Below are 19,353 nucleotides of genomic sequence, written 5' to 3'. Positions count from 1 at the left end.
TGGCATCCTATTCACATAACCCCCCTCATGTTCTCACAGGGATGCTCTAATGGGGATATGAGTACAGTCAATCACACCAATCACCCTGGGATTCCTATGGTGTTCTGTATACAGCCCAGGCCCAGCCTATGCATATTAACACTAGAACCGCCAAATGCCTACGCCAATTGGTGTTTGAGTTTGTAATTAACATAAAACTGCCATTTTGAAAGCTACACCCTCCTCCTTCCATAACTTTTCCTAAATAGGCGTATATTACATTGTTCCATTGTCGAAATTCTAAACTGACAAACAGAAAACTATTTAGTTGTCTCCAGTTTTTTTTACCCTATTTTCCGACTTAATCCGCAAACAGGCCGCACCACTTAGCGTTGGTACCCAAATGGTACCCAGGCACTAATCACCCCTCATCAAAAGGCTAATTCATCAAATGTAAATCGAAAATGTAAATCTACTTTCTTTTAGGAGGGAAAGAGAAACTACATCACACACACATCCTATCTTCTCTCTATGAATATTCTCTGATTATTTTATTGAAGCCAAATGTATTAGGTTAAATAATTATTCACAAAACGAAATTCCAACGAAATCTCCTCTTTATCTACAACTCCTCTCGGTTTTTTCATAACATATTCATGTCACCTAAGTCAATAATCTAGGTGACTAGAGCTATGCATCGGTGTTGACATCAACCTGATAGCCCCACTACAACCCTGGGAGAGACTTACAAAGACACGCCGTTCACAGCCTATTCATTACAGACCTCGTCTTTTTCTAATAACTCCTCTCAGTTTTGCAATAACTTATTGATGTCACCTATAGAAAAATATCATATGCCAGTAATCTATGAGACTAGAGCTATGCATTGGCTTTGAAATCACTTTGGACCTTGTCTTTTTCAATGAATTCTTTTAATTTAATTAATTTAAAACAGACAAATTCTGTAATTTATGATTTTCTAAAATATTTTATATATAGTTTGATGACGACCCAGTAGATGAACTGATGCTCTGGCTGGATGGTGATGCTGCGGAGGAGAATGTCCATGCTAATAGGGACGATTCATATGCAAATGACGCCAAAACGGTATTCAGCTCTGGGGTTATAGGGGAAAAAAGGCCTGGCGGTTTTAGTGTTTAAAATAGACCAAGTATTTTTTGCGAATTACTTGCAATGGCATAAAAAGCATATTTGATCTGTAGAAACGTGTAAATAGCCAGGAAACACAACAAATGCTTCCGGCAGTTTAGTGAGAGCAAGTACCACCTTGCAAACTGCAGGACAAACAGTATTATTACTCAGATGTTCAGCATCACAGATGGAATACATGAAATATCCACTGGCAAAATATCTCAAAACAAGGCACACTTGTCTGTCCAACAGTGAGGGCATTACTCTGATGAGTGGCATTAGATACATCTGGCCCTAGAAGCAGGTGTGTCATTAGGACTGGGCGTCCAGGTCTATAGCCCCAGATCTTTTAGAATTGCCCTGGATCTGCCTCGGGTAAAACGTATTCACCTTTCATAGTGCGGGTTTATCAGGAAGTTACACCTGATGTAACCATGTTACTCCTGAAGTGACCTCAATAAGCCTGGTCCCTCTCTTCATAGTAGAGCCCTCTGGTCTGCTGCTCCTGTGGTAGATCACGGAGGTGAGCCTTGGATATTTACAGTATTTGAGTGTTATCACCTGTGTGCTTATTTCTAACTACTGTATCATATTGTGTTTATTATCTTGCGAAAAGTGTTTTCATAAATTTGTGCATTGTATTTCCAAGGTATTCCTTGCCCGGGTGATATTCTCGTTGGTTTCTCGTGATTGCAGTCAGACCTACTCTTATTTTGTTTGACAGACATGTGTCCCTTGTCCCGAGGACCTCCCTGCGAGTATAAAAGGTGGCGTTGTATAGTTTACATAAATAAAACATTTAAATGAACATACACCACACACTCTGTCTGTCTTACCACATCTATGACATTTATGAGAAAAGCAAGGGGAAATGGATACTGGTTGTATAAAATGTAACTAATTGTAATTGTTTGACACAGGAATTTCATGCTGTAATTGCTTCATCACAACTCTGTAATTGACAACCTGATGAAGGTGTAAGCCGAAACGTGTTGTTTCTTCTGATGATCTAGCCAACACATTAAAGGCTTTTAAAGTTTAAATCCACATGAGTGTCTGGAATTAAATGTTTTATAACCCAGTATACATATTTCCTTGCTTGTCGTAGAACTGCTGCTTTGTTTCACCTTCCTAGTTCTCTCATGTTCTTTCACATTAATTCACATCAGATTGTGGGACACCTAAAAAAAATTCAAAGGTAAACCCTAAACAATTTAAAAAACACAAAAACATGTGTTTGAGTTTATCAGCCTGTGTATGTTTAGCAAAATGAATGAGATCAAATGTCTGTTAGCTCCACCTCCTGATGACACAACTGAAAACAGAAGTAAGGTTTCTTTACATGGTTACTTTTGATACGACTGAGCAGCATATTTTTATTTTATCTTTAAACTGGAATAGGCTTTTCAGAATGATAATTCAAAGATGAAAACAGGGAGTGACCACATGGAGTAAGTCATCACTTTTCTTTTGAAGGACTACTACTTTAGTTAGTCAGTCTGTTTTTAAAGAGAAAGTAAATCAGTTTGTCTGTCATCAGCAAAATGTAGTTGGAGAGGGAAGTCAAAACAGGATTTCAGTCCATATATGCTGGTGATGTGTCTTTGTTTGTTCAAAGGTAATGTGTAATTATATTCAGTTTGTGTCTGAACCAGATATGGTGTGTCTCTGTAGTCTTTACAGTTTAAGTCTTGATGCAGGAAGTGTATTTCCATGATGTGTTTACAGGTTTAAGCAGAGAGAGTAAAGGACTGGACTAAGCCTCTAAAATGAGTCTCTCTGGGTAGAGAGAAAAGGGCACTGCCTCATAAATGAGTCTCTCTGGGTAGAGAGAAAAGGACACTGCCTCTAAAATGAGTCTCTCTAGGGACAGAGAGGAGAAAGCCACAGCCTCAAATATGAGCATGTAAATTACCAGTACCATACTAAGAATGTATGTTTCCCATTATAGTAGGAGAGAGATGTAATGTTGGTCTCTGATGTGTTGAAGCCTAATCTATCAGGAGAGACCAGCCTCCTCTGTACCCAGCTGTGTGTCCATGGAGAGTGACTGGTCTATGGGACGACCTACCAAGTTCAAAGAGAGAATCTTTTCAACTGAACACAGGTAAGAACTTGTGGGTCATGATCATCAGTAAGTATGCAACAATATCTCTTACTTGGATCCCCATTAGTTGATAACAATATTGTTTACATGTTATGTTATTTAGTAGAAACTCTCATCATATATTCCAGAAGACATTACAACTTATTTCTGAATTCATTCATTTGGATATTTGATCCAAATTACCTAGGAGGCACTGTTCAAAGTTTTCAACTCTAATAACATTACTAACCTACATAAACTAATTAGGTGTAATGACTTTAGTAAAAAGGGCCTTTGGTACGTGTTTTTTTACAGTACTGGTAATTAATTACCAGAGGACGTCTGCTGGGAATGATTTAAGATTATTTCTTCTATTATGTTTAGTCACTTGGGTGCTGTTCACACAAGAATGTAGTATTATTTCACCCTTATTCAAAAAACACACATTTCTAAGCACATACAACATTGACTGAGTGCAACAAACCAGATCAAATATCAGCGTACTACATAGAAAGACGTGTTTCACATTTAAATACATGTTCATACAATGTAAATGTTGAGAGGATTTTCTTAACTATTTTTACATTTTTTGTTGCTTTGGTGTTATTATCAACAGTAGGGTGCAGTGTTTCAACGCTCTTATTACAAACTGATCATACTTTTAAACCAGTAAATCTTGAATTTAAAACAGATAAAAACTGATTTTGCTTTCATTTGGTTTGTAATCGTCTTTCACCACAAGATCAGTCCTTCAACCATTATCTTTTTGATGAAATATGTCTTATCCATGAGCTGTAGGAGGGTCACATGCACGTGGGGATGGTGGTCACAGACCTTCCACCTCCATAAGGAAAATGAGACTATGGGGCAAATCAGGGTCAGGAATCAGGGATTGGGCCAAAACCATTCCTGAATCATCTCTAAATGGTGGAACCTACCATAAATCACATAAGAGAGGGATATGATATTGTTTGTTTGTGTAAACATGTCTGATATATGGCTTTAGGGATTTACCTTTGACCTTTGAGTGGTGTGACTGGATGTCAAAGGTGATTATGGGATTCATTAATTGTTGTTTATGTCAAAAAGATTAAAAGGGGTAATTTCCGGACTTCCAAGGTGTCTTTTAGGGAGGGGTGGTTTTTATGAGGTTGACCCAGGATGTTTGGGTAATAAAAGTAATTTATGTATATGCTTTCATAGGTGTATGATGTTTTTCAATGTGTTTCTCATGGGAGGGAGATGAGCCTGGGAAAGGTATGGAGGCTGGTCAAACTGTCTGCTCATGGGTAAGGGAAGGGGGGCTGGTCAAACTGTCTGCTCATGGATAAGGGAAGGGGGGCTGGTCAAGGGGGGTCAGGGTGATGGGTAGGTCAAGAGAAGGGAGGGGTTTGGTTTTAGGGTCTTGGGCCAGGGTGTGTGTGTGTCATAAATAAGGTGTTTCCTCTTGAGCAAAGCTGGACTTTAAATGTTTCATTTCCATTAGATTTTTAAGATCTTTTCTTCAACTAACAGACAATAAATTCTTTGGTACTGAGCGAAACACTGGTGGTAGTCCTGACTTATGAAGTAGGACGTAGAATGGAGGATAGAAACATGGAAGACTATTCAGAACAATTTGATGCCCCAAAGGAGCGCTTCCTCAATCAGTATAGAACTCAAGTGTCGTCCTTTAAACTGTTGAGGGATCAACACGACTTGCCTAATGGGAATATGCTTGGGTTCATTTTTAGGGGTGATTACCCTGCCTCTAAAGTGAAGCTGTACAGTTTATTTACAGGAACTGAATATATAGATGCAACATTTGGCGTGGAGTATGACTGGGAAGTATTACATCATGTAGTTCAATAGAAAACCAGGTAACTGATTGTTCACATACTGATTCAGAAAGATCTTTAAATGGTACCTGGGTTTCTATTAAGCTGGTTAAGTCTGTTGAGAAAGGTTATTGCATTGTGAAAAGATTTGAAGTCTGGGACTTTACCAGATATTTGAAGTCTGGGATTTGACCAGGACAACAGATAATATTTTTGCAGATTACATGAGAACATTCCTGAATCACAACCAGGAAGCTAGAAGCTTCCCGCCATCTATGGTTGACGATGATGCTAAAGACCAGTATATCCGTGAATATCATGAAAAGGAGGGTGTGCAGCTTGACAAGTAAAACATTGCTGGTGCACTTAAATCAAAAACAACCCTGATATGGCCTGGTTTCTTTTGGTGGTACAGTGCAAACGTAGGCCGGTACCGGGACTCTTCTTCCTTTCCTATGGGGTGTGCCACCTCCGCATGGCCATTGATACGATATGGGCATAAGGACAGAAGCTAACACCATTCTGGAATATCGTTCTCATAAAAAGTGAAGACATGTTCCTTCATCTCCGGTTTCCTGAAGATTATTTGCAACTGCACAGTACACCATCACAAATATGTCCATTACATTAGCTTGTTGCACCTTGCTAATGCATTAGAACCCAGTCCAACCAAACACTCAAACCTATATTTCCAATATCTTTCTGATTCCTTTGTCTAAATAGATTAGAACAGTTGTAAACAGTAACAGTATAGTCAAAACATCAACATTTCTGGTGCTTCTGTTCTGCTAGTGTGGCAAAATAACTATTCCACTCTTTTCTATAGTTGGTTCAACAACAAACAAATAACAAACCAACACAAAGAACAGAAGAACACAATTTTCCATTTCCCATTACTGTTCCAATTACTCATCAGTAAAGGTAGTTTGCTTACATTGAAGCATCACTCTCAAAGAGTAGTTCATGAACAATTCTCAGTTCACCTAACCAGATCTCAGTTGGTATACATTGCTTCACATAGAGTGGGAAGAACAATTATTTGATGCACTGCCGATTTTGCAGGTTTTCCCACTTACAAAGCATGTAGAAGTCTGTAGAAATAGATTTTTATCATAGGTACTCTTCAACTGTGAGTGACGGAAAATCACATTGTAATATCTTTAAGTAATTAATTTGCATTTTATTGCATGACATAAGTATTTGATACATCAGAAAAGCAGAACTTAATATTTGATACAGAAACCTTTGTTTACAATTACAGAGATCATACGTTTCCTGTAGTACTTGACCAGGTTTGCACACACTGCAGCAGGGATTTTGGCCAAGTCCTCCATACAGACCTTCTCCAGATCCTTCAGGTTTCAGGGCTGTCGCTAGGCCATACAGAATTTCAACTCCCTCCAAAGATTTTCTATTGGGTTCAGGTCTGAAGACTGGCTAGGCCACTCCAGGACCTTGAGATCCATCTTACGGAGCCACTCCTTAGATGCCCTGGCTGTGTGTTTCGGGTCGTTGTCATGCTGGAAGACCAAGCCACAACCCATCTTCAATTCTCTTACTGAGGGAAGGAGGTCGTTGGCCAAGATCTTGCGATACATGGCCCCATCCATCCTCCCCTCAATACTGTGCAGCCGTCTTGTCCCCTTGCAGAAATGCATCCCCAAAGAATGATGTTTCCACCTCCATGCTTCATGGTTGTGATGGTGTTCTTGGGGCTGTAGTCATCCTTCTTCTTCCTCCAAACACGGTGAGTGGAGTTCAGACCAAAAAGCTAAATTTTTGTCTCATCGGACCACATTACATTCTCCCATTCCTCCTCTGGATCATCCAGATGGTCATTGGCAAACTTCAGACGGGCCTGGACATGCGCTGGCTTGAAGGTGACCAAAAGGCTTGATACTTTCCACCCTTGCTGTCTTGCCAGGTGGGCTCTCGTCACCACTGGGATGCCCTCCCTCCAATGCCTTTCGGGGGAAGAGTCACTGGCTTGTTGTTGTCTCTCTGTTGTGCAATTGGGCTGTACTCTGCTGGCAATACTCAGCCCTTATTCAGGGTGGTTGCAGTTGGTGGGTGTCCCTTTGGTTGATGCCTGGCAATGTGGGTGGATTGATTTCCTGCCTGTTGGGCCCTGTCCGGGGCCTCCCAGTCTCCCAGTCTCCTCCCGTTTTAAACTTTAGGTGGACATGACGTCCTGGTCCACACATGTGGAGTACCTGGTTTGGGGGGGACCATTGCTGTCCCTGACCAAAATCCTCCTTGTTGTGTTGCAGATCAAGATGATTCCTGACGATTTCAGCTGCCACTAAGCTTACACCTCCTCCCTCCCCCGTGTTGTCCCTGTCCTTGTCCATCTGGTCAGGCTTCTGACCTAGTCTAAATTCAAATAGACTCTGGATTCAGCCCACATTAATTTATTAATTATTCCAATTGGACTCTCAATATCTCACCCGGCACAGCCAGATGAGGACTGGTCACCCCTCTGAGCCTGGGTCCTCTCTAGGTTTCTTCCTAAATGTCGGCCTTCTTAGGGAGTTTTTCTTAGGCATTATGGGGGGGGGGTACTCATACAACTGTAGATGGTACTCATACGAGTTGTCTGCAACACCTTATCAACCAGCTGTAAATGGTACTCATATACGTTGCCTGCATCACCTTATCAACCAGCTGTAGATGGTACTCATACAAGTTGTCTGCAACACCTTATCAACCAGCTGTAGATGGTACTCATATGAGCCACCTGTTGCAATCAGTAAGTCACCCACATACTGCAAGACCTCACCTGTACCTGTTAGTGGCTTCAATACGTCAGCTATTACCAGGTTCCATCTGATTTTGGTAGGGGATTGATAGGAGAATTAGGGACAGAATTGCAACGCCTGACTATCCCATATTTCACCAGTGTTTGGACTTTGTCCCACAAGTCAGCCTCTGCCTCTGGGTTGATTTTGTATTGTTTTTGAGGGGAGTGAGCGATTCCCTCAAAACATACTTCCATGTCAATTTGACCACAGTCTGATTTGTACAGGACACGGCTGCTCCTGTATCGATTAAGACATATGTTCACTGACCCCCCAAGATTAACCTTTATCCGTTTGCCACTTAGAACCAGTGTTCCGGGTGACGCCATGGGGTCACGTACCCCTATTTCTGGCTATATTTTGCACTAAGATTAGTGAGGATAGTTACAAAAGAAGCGTCATCTTGATAGCTACCATTTCTCATTTGGGAAAATCTTTTTTTGCATGGCATCCTGCAGATTTTGATCAGATTGATTAATTAGCTCTTTTACATTATATGCATGATGGGTTTATTTTTCCCTTCTTACCCTGACACGCCCATTGCCCTGGAATAAGGTCAATCTGCACTTATTAGACCGCATTACCTTTCTTCACTGCTCCAGAGTCCAACTCTGATGGTTTAAAGTTGATGGTTCAACACTATTCTTCCAGGTTTTAATAATGTGTTTGACAGTTCTTAACCCAATTCCAGTACTTTCAGCAATCTCCTTAGTGGTTTTCTTTGCTTGATGCAGGCCAATCATTTCAACCTTCTGAAACACAGTAACATCTTTACTTCCGACATGGTTGTTTAATAAATGAGAAGCTACTTGCTGCTTTAATTAGGGTAAAAATGATTGTAACATGTTAATCATTGGGAGGAGACCTCGGGGTAGGCCCAGCACTAGGTGGAGAGATTATATTTCAACACTGGCCTGGGAACGCCTCGGGATCCCCCAGTCAGAGCTGTCAAATGTGGCTTGGGAAAGGGAAGTTTGGGGTTCCCTGCTGGAGCTGCTGCCCCCGCGACCCGATACCGGATAAGCAGATGAAGATGAGATGAGATGATGTTAATCATCTGTAAAATTCTGTCCTCAAAGTTGATGTGTTAGAAGCAAAAGAATGGCCAAATTTAAGGATCTGAGCAACATTGACAAGGGCCAAATTGTGATGCTAGACAACTGGGTGAGGGCATCTCCAAAACTGCAGCCCTTGTGGGGAGTTCCCAGTCTGTAGTGGTCAGTACCTATTGAAAGTGGTGAAAGGAAGGAAAAGCGCTGAACCGGCGAGAGGGTCATGGGCGGCCAAGGCTCATTAATGCACGTGGGGAGCGAAGGCCGGCCTGTGTCTTCCCGATCCAACAGACGAGCTACTGTAACTCAAATGGCTGAAAAAGTTAATGCTGGTACTGATAGAAATGTTTCAGAATGCACAGTGCTTCGCAATTTGATGCGTATTGGATTGCATAGCCGGAGACCAGTCAGGGTGCCCATGCTGACCCCTGTCCACTGCTGAAAGCCCCTACAATGGGCACATGAGCAACAGAACTGGACCATGGAGCAATAGTCTGATGAATCACGTTTTCTTTTACATCATGTGGATGGCCGGGTGCGTATGCATCGCTTACCTGGAGAACACATTGCACCAGAATGCACTATGGGTAGGATGCAAGTCGATTGCGGTGTGATGCTTTGGACAATGTACTGCTGGGAAAACTTGGGTCCTGATATTCATGTGGATGTACCACTTTCCTAAGCATTGTTGCAGACTATGTGCATTTCAAGTCAATGGTATTCCCTGATGGCACTGGCCTCTTTCAGCAGGATAATGCGCCCTCAAAAATTTTTTAGGAATGGTTTGAGAAACGCAACAGCGAGTTCAACATGTTGACTTGGCCTCCAAATTCCCCAGATCTCAATCCAATCGAGCCTCTGTGGGATGTGCTGGACAAACAAGTCCAATCCATCGAGACCCCACCTCACAACTTACAGGACTTAAAGGATCTGCTACTAATGTCTTGTTGCCAGATAACACAGCAACCTTCAGAGATCTAGAGGAGTCCATGCTTCGATGGACCAGGGCTATTTTGATGGCAAAAGGGGGCCTACACAGTATTAGGCATGTGGTCAGAATGTTATGCCCGATCAGTGTATAATTAAAAAGTTTTTCAAGTTTAGGTTTACCATGCTGATTCAATGCTGGCATTTATATAGGGTTTTTTATTGGGTTTAGTGTTTTGTTTTTCTCTCCAGTTATAAAATGTGGTTGAATTTGGATGATGGAGAGTTTAAATCAATTCATACATGTTCCAAAAATAAATTAGGCCAATAGATGAACTAATGTTTGAGTGGACTTGAGAAATTGACTGTTGCAAGGTAGGGTCAACTTCAAAGTGAGGTGAAGTAGCAGAATTAGGCACTCTAGAGTCAAATCCAGTGGGACAGGGTTTGCTTTTGAGATTGACCAAATGCTGTATGTCTGATTGTTTTGCTTGTTTTAAACCCAGATGAAGTAAAGCACACGGCGCCAAAGATAATGGGTCTTTGCTTTCTTGCAGGAACACCGTGTCATAATGGAATAACTGTGTTGTTTGTACACTAAAACTATCAAGGCAGTCATTTTGAAAGTAATTTTTTTGCAGGGTATTAACTTGGTGGAAATGAAACACATGTACCTATAGGACCCTGACTTTTCATAAATATGTTTGTTTTATTCTAAACTTGTTGTTGCATTAAAATTGATATGGAACCATTTTTCATTAATACTCATAATATTTTTATTTCCAGGTTGTAATCACACCAAACGGAGTAGTGGACTGGTAGCACAGTTTGTATTAACGTCTTATTATAAAATCAGTATTTCAAATACATTTTGACATCATTATTATAATGCAAATGACATAAATCGGTGATAACAATCCTAAATAGCGAACTACTTACTTGTTATCCAGATGGGTCACAAAGCACAAAAACCCATACCCTTACATCATTCCCAAAAAACACACACCTCTCCCAGAACTGTAAACACTATTCACCTGTTTCCACATGATTCAATGTTCAAAATGCTTTCTGCAAATCCTAACACAAAAGTGGACAAATAAACAAGAAACCAGGCAAGCCTAGTTCAGTCTAGTTCAGTCTAGTTCAGCCTAGTTCAGCCCGCAAGTGAAAGTTTTGCCCTCTCAAGATTCAAACCCGGGTCGCCCACGTGGTGGGCTGTGTCGTTAAGTAACCACCACACCACAGATCTGTACATTTGATGGATGTCAGTATAATTGTGTCTACCCTGAACAAATCCTCTTTTGCCAGTGGCTGTTTTAACAGCTAATCAGTCATTCATGAATGACATTGATACAGTTAAACTGACTAACGGTTCTTACTAAGTTTACCTCCATCACAAAATGGCGTCTATGAACTGTATGGCATTTGCCACTGGCCGTTTTAAGTGTATAAGCCAGTAATAGGCTTTACCAGTATCTACTAACTTACTGGAATAGTCATAAGAATTGAGTCTGCCAAACCTATTTCATTTCATTGCATGAGAAATTATTTTTTTCTTTCATGGCACAACAACATACTTTTTTCTTTCATTCATGAATGACATTGATACAATAGCTATAAATAAAGGTGACGATAACTTTTTCATCAAGTGAAAAGACGAGAGAATCGTGGAATCTACCAGAAATCGTAATAATAAAATTAATAAATGTTGTTGCTCTCTATAGATTCAAACATACAGTGCCTTGCGAAAGTATTCGGGCCCCCTTGAGCTTTTCGACCTTTTGCCACATTTCAGGCTTCAAACATAAAGATATAAAACTGTAATTTTTTGTGAAGAATCAACAACAAGTGGGACACAATTGTGAAGTGGAACAAAATTCATTGGATATTTCAAACCTTTTTAACAAATAAAAAACTGATAAATTGGGCGTGCAAAATTATTCAGCCCCTTTACTTTCAGTGCAGCAAACTCTCTCCAGAAGTTCAGTGAGGATCTCTGAATGATCCAATGTTGACCTAAATGATTAATGATGATAAATAGAATCCACCTGTGTGTAATCAAGTCTCCGTATAAATGCACCTGCTCTGTGATTGTCTCAGAAGTCTGTTTAAAGCGCAGAGAGCATCATGAAGAACAGGGAACACACCAGGCAGGTCTGAGATACTGTTGTCAAGAAGTTTAAAGCCGGATTTGGATACAAAAAGATTTCCCAAGCCATAAACATCCCAAGGAGCACTGTGCAAGAAATAATATTGAAATGGAAGGAGTATCAGACCACTGCAAATCTACGAAGACCCGGCCGTCCCTCTAAACTTTCAGCTCATACAAGGAGAAGACTGATCAGAGATGCAGCCAAGAGGCCCATGATCACTCTGGATGAACTGCAGAGATCTACAGCTGAGGTAGGAGACTCTGTCCATAGGACTCTGTCCACAATCAGTCATATACTGCACAAATCTGGCCTTTATGGAAGAGTGGCAAGAAGAAAGCCATTTCTTAAAGATATCCATAAAAAGTGTCGTTTAAAGTTTGCCACAAGCCACCTGGGAGACACACCAAACATGTGGAAGAAGGTGCTCTGGTCAGATGAAACCAAAATCGAACATTTGTCAACAATGCAAAACACTTTGTTTGGCGTAAAAGCAACACAGCTCATCACCCTGAACACACCATCCCCACTGTCAAACATGGTGGTGGCAGCATCATGGTTTGGGCCTGCTTTTCTTCAGCAGGGACAGGGAAGATGGTTAAAATTGATGGGAAGATGGATGGACCCAAATACAGGACCATTCTGGAAGAAAACCTGATGGAGTCTGCCAAAGACCTGAGACTGGAACGGAGATTTGTCTTCCAACAAGACAATGATCCAAAACATAAAGCAAAATCTACAATGGAATGGTTCACAAATAAACATATCCAGGTGTTAGAATGGCCAAGTCAAAGTCCAGACCTGAATCCAATCGAGAATCTGTGGAAAGAACTGAAAACTGCTGTTCACAAACGCTCTCCATCCAACCTCACTGAGCTCGAGGAATGGGCAAAGATTTCAGTCTCTCGATGTGCAAAAATGATAGAGACAAACCCCAAGCGACTTACAGCTGTAATCGCAGCAAAAGGTGGCGCTACAAAGTATTAACTTAACTGAAAAATTTTGCACGCCCAATTTTTCAGTTTTTTATTTGTTAAAAAGGTTTGAAATGTCCAATAAATTTCGTTCCACTTCATGATTGTGTCCCACTTGTTGTTGATTCTTCACAAAAAAATTACATATCTTTATGTTTGAAGCCTGAAATGTGGCAAAAGGTTGAAAAGTTCAAGGGGGCCGAATACTTTCGCAAGGGACTGTAGGTCTTCCAAGTGAGAGGCACTGTCTTTAACCACTACACCACGACATTACATGTTTCACCATCGCTAGACACCATTGAGCATTGTGTTAAATTGGTTTGTGTTATTGATACGTTTTCAACATTATAGGCAACATTATTTATAGGTCACAAGACTGTTTTTGGTTCCCTGTGTTATCCAGTATTGTGGGAGAACATGAAGTGCTGTATATTCTTAGTTATTTGCAGGAGTTGGTCTTGTATTGGCCAGTAGAGGGAGCTACATACTCTAGTAGTTGATTAACCCGCTCTCGCTCTACTGTTGCTCTCACCAGCCTGTCTAGTAGTCAGTTAGTTGACAGAGAACTTTGTGATATAAACCTGTAGTGTGGCCTTGACAAATGAAAGCCAATTCTTATGAAGACTTAAAGTGAAAAAGACAAATTATATTTAAAGAAAAAAACATCCAGAGAACCTGTAAAATCCTTTGTTGTTGTTTTTAACTCTGAGTTAACAAGAGCCCACATGTTTTAATTACAGAGCTACAATAGTCAATGGTGGAATATGAATAGTAGCATTTATTTATTTTGTATTTGAAAAATGTTGTTAGTTCTGAAATTGGAAGCACAAAACTGTGTGAGTCTGTACAAACTCTGGAAGTGTAGATGTAATGTCATGTTTTGTCCACAGAGACCAACAGGAGAGATCAGAGTCTGAGATTCTCAGTGGTCAATCTGTCCAGAGTCATCAAACAGACCTGTCCTCTATATTCAGTGTATGTGGTCCTGTTATGTACATTTGTTTTTGTATACCTCAAGTAAAGTTAATCTGTCAATCTTTCATGTAATTGTTAATATTGTTCTGATATTTAAGTAACTTTATTTTAGTCCAATTTGAACTTTTTCACTTTCTTTCAGTTACTTGAACAGAATATCATGATATTTGTGAAGAAAGAGTTAAAGAGGTTCAGATCTCACAGAAGGATTTAAGAGTCAGAGGGAGGAGGAGGAAGGTGTGGACCCTGAAGATGAGAAGCAGGAGAGCAGTGCCAAAGAGGGGGCTCTGAAGATCACACTGCATGTCCTGAGGAACATGAACCAGAAGGATCTTGCTGACACACTGGAGAAAAGTAAGAGTTGTCTGACTTTACTGTTGAATGTTCCAAATGATATTATAGTGACCTTGAGACAACGTATAACAACCTCTTCTGTGTTGAAGAACTTAACATAGAACAAAGTGAAGAGACGAGAGACAGATCTCACAATTAGGGGTGCACGATATATTGACTAAATAACGTTATCGCAGTAACACGTTGCGCAATATCAAAAGTCAAAATGACTTTTCACTAGATTTCAGATGTAATCAGTTAAAGAAATCTCTAATGATGTATGTGTTGCCAAGAAATACAATAGGCACCATTAAAAAAGCCGGAAACACCAGACTCTTCTACGTTCAGATTCCCTTTGCGGTAGATTACAAGGCTTTGTGTAGCTAGTTTACAATCTGTGTCCATGCGATCGTTTGTTTTCAAAATGATTTAGCTTTTAATGTTGATTAAGTACTGTGTCTAAAAAGCCAATACTTGTGACTGGCCCTGTTTGAGAGGTGACAAGCGTTCCTCTACTATAGAGACTAAGCCTGGGGGCATATCCTAAGAAAAACTTTAGATTACATTGAAATGCCAGAAAACCTGGTACACCAGTCTAATACTTGGTAGGTCTCCTATGGCAGCACCTATATCCACGAGGGAACGTTGCACAGTCCTCATGCTGATGTTTGTTGAGGGCCCAGCATTGATACAATTCTTGCTAGTTGATGCTGGTCATGTTCTCCCACAGTCTTTTTATGGCCATACTGCTGTCGTCAGTTAGATGTTTGACCAGAATTCTTGTATTCACAGTACACCCTTTAAATGGTAGTGTGTGGAAATCCAAACTTCTCCTCTACTCCCGAAATGCTATGACACATCTCACGAGCTCCACCTATTACAGTTTTTTTCAATTGTTCACACACAATTTTGAAAACCGGGTTCTTTTTTTCAAAATATAATCACAATTATCCAAACACCACACTCAATTTGTATAATTCCTAGATTGTTTGCAATATGACACACTTCAGTCAAAACATACAACTTCAGTCAAAACATATACACATTTAGATGACAAAATAAATAGTGACAAACCCACAACATTCTTCATGATTAGTTAGAGATATAGGGAGAATATACACAAATAGGCCTACTATAAACTAACCAAGCACTGCACAACACTGATGCTGCAGACTGAATATTTCAAGTATTAGGGCCGCAGGTCGTATACCTTCCACCGCCATGCTGAAAAACCTCTTCTATTGGATTCAGTAAGGGGGAGTATGGGGGAAGGTAGAAGACTTCCAATTAAGGGTACTCATGGAACCAATTCTGTGCACAATACCACACCATAGTAGGATGAACTATACATACCTAATGTTGACAGAGAGACTCGTTGGATGTTGTTGAAAACATGGTCATCATTGATGATATTGTCATTGATGATATTGTCATTGATGATATTGGCTTGGATTTCTCACAGCCTGATACAATTATTGGTCAAAACCATGTTCACAATGGCGGCCTCTTGTGCACGAGTGAACATTGGGCCCCTTCCACCTTGGTGTCCTCGACCCTCAATGCTATGTAAATATATATAAAAAAATACACATGCAGCCTACTGTCAAATGTCACAGTTAACAATATTGATGAGAAGTACAGCAAGCTTCAGTTTCAATGTACTGTGTGGTTAGCTTACCTGTTTCCTTGATCAAATGTCCGAATTACTGATGCAACAGTATTTCTGCTGAGATTTGGTTGAACTCTTTGTCCAGCTTCCATCAGTGTCAGTCCATGGTTGATAACATGGCCAATAAGTGTTGCACGGATTTCTTGAGTCACATTTGGTCCTCGTTTTCTTTGTATCAACTCTTCAAGTCCTTCTCTACCTTCTCCTCTACCTAGGCCTCTTCCTCTACCTCCTCCTCTTCCTCTACCTAGGCCTCTTCCTCTACCTCCTTCTCCTCCTCTTCCTCTACCTAAGCCTCTTCCTCTATCTCCTTCTTCTCCTCTTCCTCTACCTGGGCCTCCTCCTCTTCCTCTACCTAGGCCTCTTCCTCTATCTCCTTCTTCTCCTCTTCCTCTACCTCCTTCGTCTCCTCTTTTGAGCTCCCCCTCTCATTCTCACTCTTCTTCTTCTAACTCCTTCCATGTTTTTTTGAAGACAGGTGAACTCACCTGCTGCCTTTCATAGCACACCTTGTGTGCTTCCACACCTGGTGGATGTGATTATCCAATTTGTTCATTAGTGTTGTTCATTGGCAATCCAGGGCTTTGTAATGACAAGGAAGTAACAGCACAATCCTTATCTGTGTCTAAGGTGTGAAAATGTGTGTAGAGTTTAACAAATCACTGTGTGTAATGTTTTGCAAAAAGGGTGAAGCAGACATTGTGTGTAATGGTGTTTTGCTCATTGGAGTAGAATTTTGCAAATTGTGTGGACATTTTTATTTTAGTGTGTAAACTGTAATCCTTGTTGAAAATAGCTTAAATCCTGATAACTTGCCGTTCTCACGGTGGAAACAGCTCTAGATGCTTCTACAGATGTCTTTCTCTTTATATATGCACTGGCAGATGCAACCAATGATGTGCATGGCTGGCGTTGCTATATATTTTGAATGGGCTCGTCTGTTTTTTTAAAACTTCAGTGTAGATTCAACTTCATTGTCATTGAACGGTACAACAATTTGCTGTTTTTATGTAACAAGAAGTGCAAATAGAAGTGGGTAGAAAATGTACAAGTATTAAGTATAATGTATGTTTTAAGTATAATATAAGTATTAAGTATAATGTATGTTTTAAGTATAATATAAGTATTAAGTATAATGTATATATTAAGTATAATATAAGTATTAAGTATAATGTATGTATTAAGTATAATATAAGTATTCTGTATAATATAAGTATTAAGTATAATATAAGTATTAAGTATAATGTATGTTTTAAGTATAATATAAGTATTAAGTATAATGTATGTATTAAGTATAGTGTACAAATGGGATGTATAAATGTACAATTAATACAAATGCAAGTACTAATGACAGTCCTGATCCCCAGTTTGCTGCCTGTCTGGAACTCTAAAAGGTTATAAAGGGTTGTCAGGTCTTCTGTACCACCAGTACAACATGTCCTGTTCTGTAGACATGGTCTTTATTTATTCATGTTGTACCAGTCCAGTATGACTGTCAGATTAAATAAACCCTTGTGTTGTGAAGACCCTTGTTTTTTAGTATTCATATGTTATGAATCTATTTTGATGGGTTTTCCAATAACCTTTGTGTTTTTACACAAGTTTAAGAATGTTTAAGAATATATCTAAATTAAAATCACAGTATCACATTTTATCAATATTGTGCAACCCTACTTACAATTCAGACATTTAAATGAACATTCATATTCTCTGTGTTATTTATTAATTGATAAAATGCTATAATCATTTATAGAAACATCATTAATATAATTTGGGTTATTTATTTCAGATGAGCTTGCTGTGATTTACCAACATGATCTCAAATCTAACCTGAAGAAGAAGTGTCAGTGCTTATTTGAGGGTATCGCTAAACAAGGGAACCCAACACTTCTCAATAAGATCTACACAGAGCTCTACATCACAGAGGGTGGAAGTGGAGGAGTCAATAATGAACACGAGGTGAGACAGATTGAGACAACAACCAGGAAACAAACAAGACCAGAGACAGCAATCAAATGTAATGACATCTTCAAACCCCTACCTGGACAAGACAAACTTATCAGAACTGTGATGACAAAGGGAGTCGCTGGAATTGGAAAAACAGTTTCTGTGCAGAAGTTCATTCTGGACTGGGCTGAAGGAAAAGCCAATCAGGATGTCCAATTTGTATTTCCCCTCCCTTTTAGGGAGTTGAATTTAATGAAAGGGGATGAACTCAGTATGATTCAACTCATCAATCATTTCTCAGTTGAAACCAAAAAAGCAAGAATCTCTAACTACAACAAATACAAAGTTGTGTTCATCTTTGATGGTCTGGATGAGTGTCGACTGCCCCTTGACTTCAAGAACAATAAGAGCTGTTGTGATGTCACAGAGTCAACCTCAGTGGATGTGCTGCTGACAAACCTCATCAAGGGAAATCTGCTTCGCTCTGCTCTCCTCTGGATAACTAGCAGACCTGCAGCAGCCAATCAGATCCCTTCAGGGTGTGTTGACCTGGTGACAGAGGTGAGAGGGTTCAATGACACACAGAAAGAGGAGTATTTCAGGAAGAGATTCAGTGATGAGGACCTGGCCAGCAGAATCATCTCACACATAAAGACATCAAGGAGCCTCCACATCATGTGTCACATACCAGTCTTCTGTTGGATCGTTGCTACAATTCTTGAGTACATGTTGACTACAGATGATAAAGTAGAGCTGCCCAAGACCCTAACAGACATGTACTCACACTTCCTTGTGTTTCAGTCCAAACACAGGAATGTAAAGTATGATGGGAAAAAAGAGACAGATCCACACTGGAAGAAGACCTGAAAAGAGTGTGGCATTGATATCAATGAAGCATCAGTGTACTCAGGAGTCTGTACACAGATCTTTAAAGTGGAATGTGGACTGAACCAGGACAAGGTGTTCTGCTTTGTCCATCTGAGTATTCAGGAGTTTCTAGCTGCTGTCTATGTGTTTCTGTCATTCAACAACAATAATAAAAATCTAATTGATGAAAAACAATCAAACTCCTTAACAACTAAGTTCAGGAAGATACCTGAAATAGATTTTCACAAGACTGCTGTGAATGAAGCCTTCCAGAGTAAGACTGGACACCTGGACCTTTTCCTTCGCTTCCTTCTGGGTCTCTCACTGGAGTCAAATCAGAAGCATTTTAGAGGTCTACTGACAAAGACCAGAAGCAGCTCACAGAGCCATGAAGAAACAGTCAAATACATCAAGGAGAAGATCTGGGAGAATCCCTCTTCAGAGAGGTGCATCAGTCTGTTCCACTGTCTGAATGAACTGAATGACCATTCTCTAGTGGAGGAGATCCAAAGATACCTGAGTTCAGGACGTCTCTCCAGAGAAGAACTGTCACCTGCACAGTGGTCAGCTCTGGTCTTTGTGTTACTGACTTCAGAAGAGGAGATTGATGTGTTTGACCTGAAGAAA

The 19,353-nt window shown here is 40.1% G+C and overlaps 1 protein-coding gene across 1 annotated transcript; it reads left to right on the top strand.

Moving 5' to 3' along the window:
* The first annotated feature begins 14,106 nt into the window (after positions 1–14,106).
* LOC117595129 (protein NLRC3-like) lies at positions 14,107–18,726 on the top strand. Its single transcript, XM_034294925.1, has 2 exons — positions 14,107–14,264; positions 17,702–18,726. Exons 1-2 carry the CDS (start codon positions 14,228–14,230, stop codon positions 18,724–18,726), a joined length of 1,062 nt encoding a protein of 353 aa, XP_034150816.1. The 5' UTR covers positions 14,107–14,227.
* The last annotated feature ends 627 nt before the right edge of the window (positions 18,727–19,353 follow it).

Source organism: Esox lucius, chromosome 11, assembly GCF_011004845.1.
Source record: "Esox lucius isolate fEsoLuc1 chromosome 11, fEsoLuc1.pri, whole genome shotgun sequence".
NCBI classification, from domain to species: Eukaryota; Metazoa; Chordata; class Actinopteri; order Esociformes; family Esocidae; genus Esox; species Esox lucius.
Note: the sequence above shows the minus strand (reverse complement) of the source record. Positions and strands in the feature narration are given on the sequence as shown.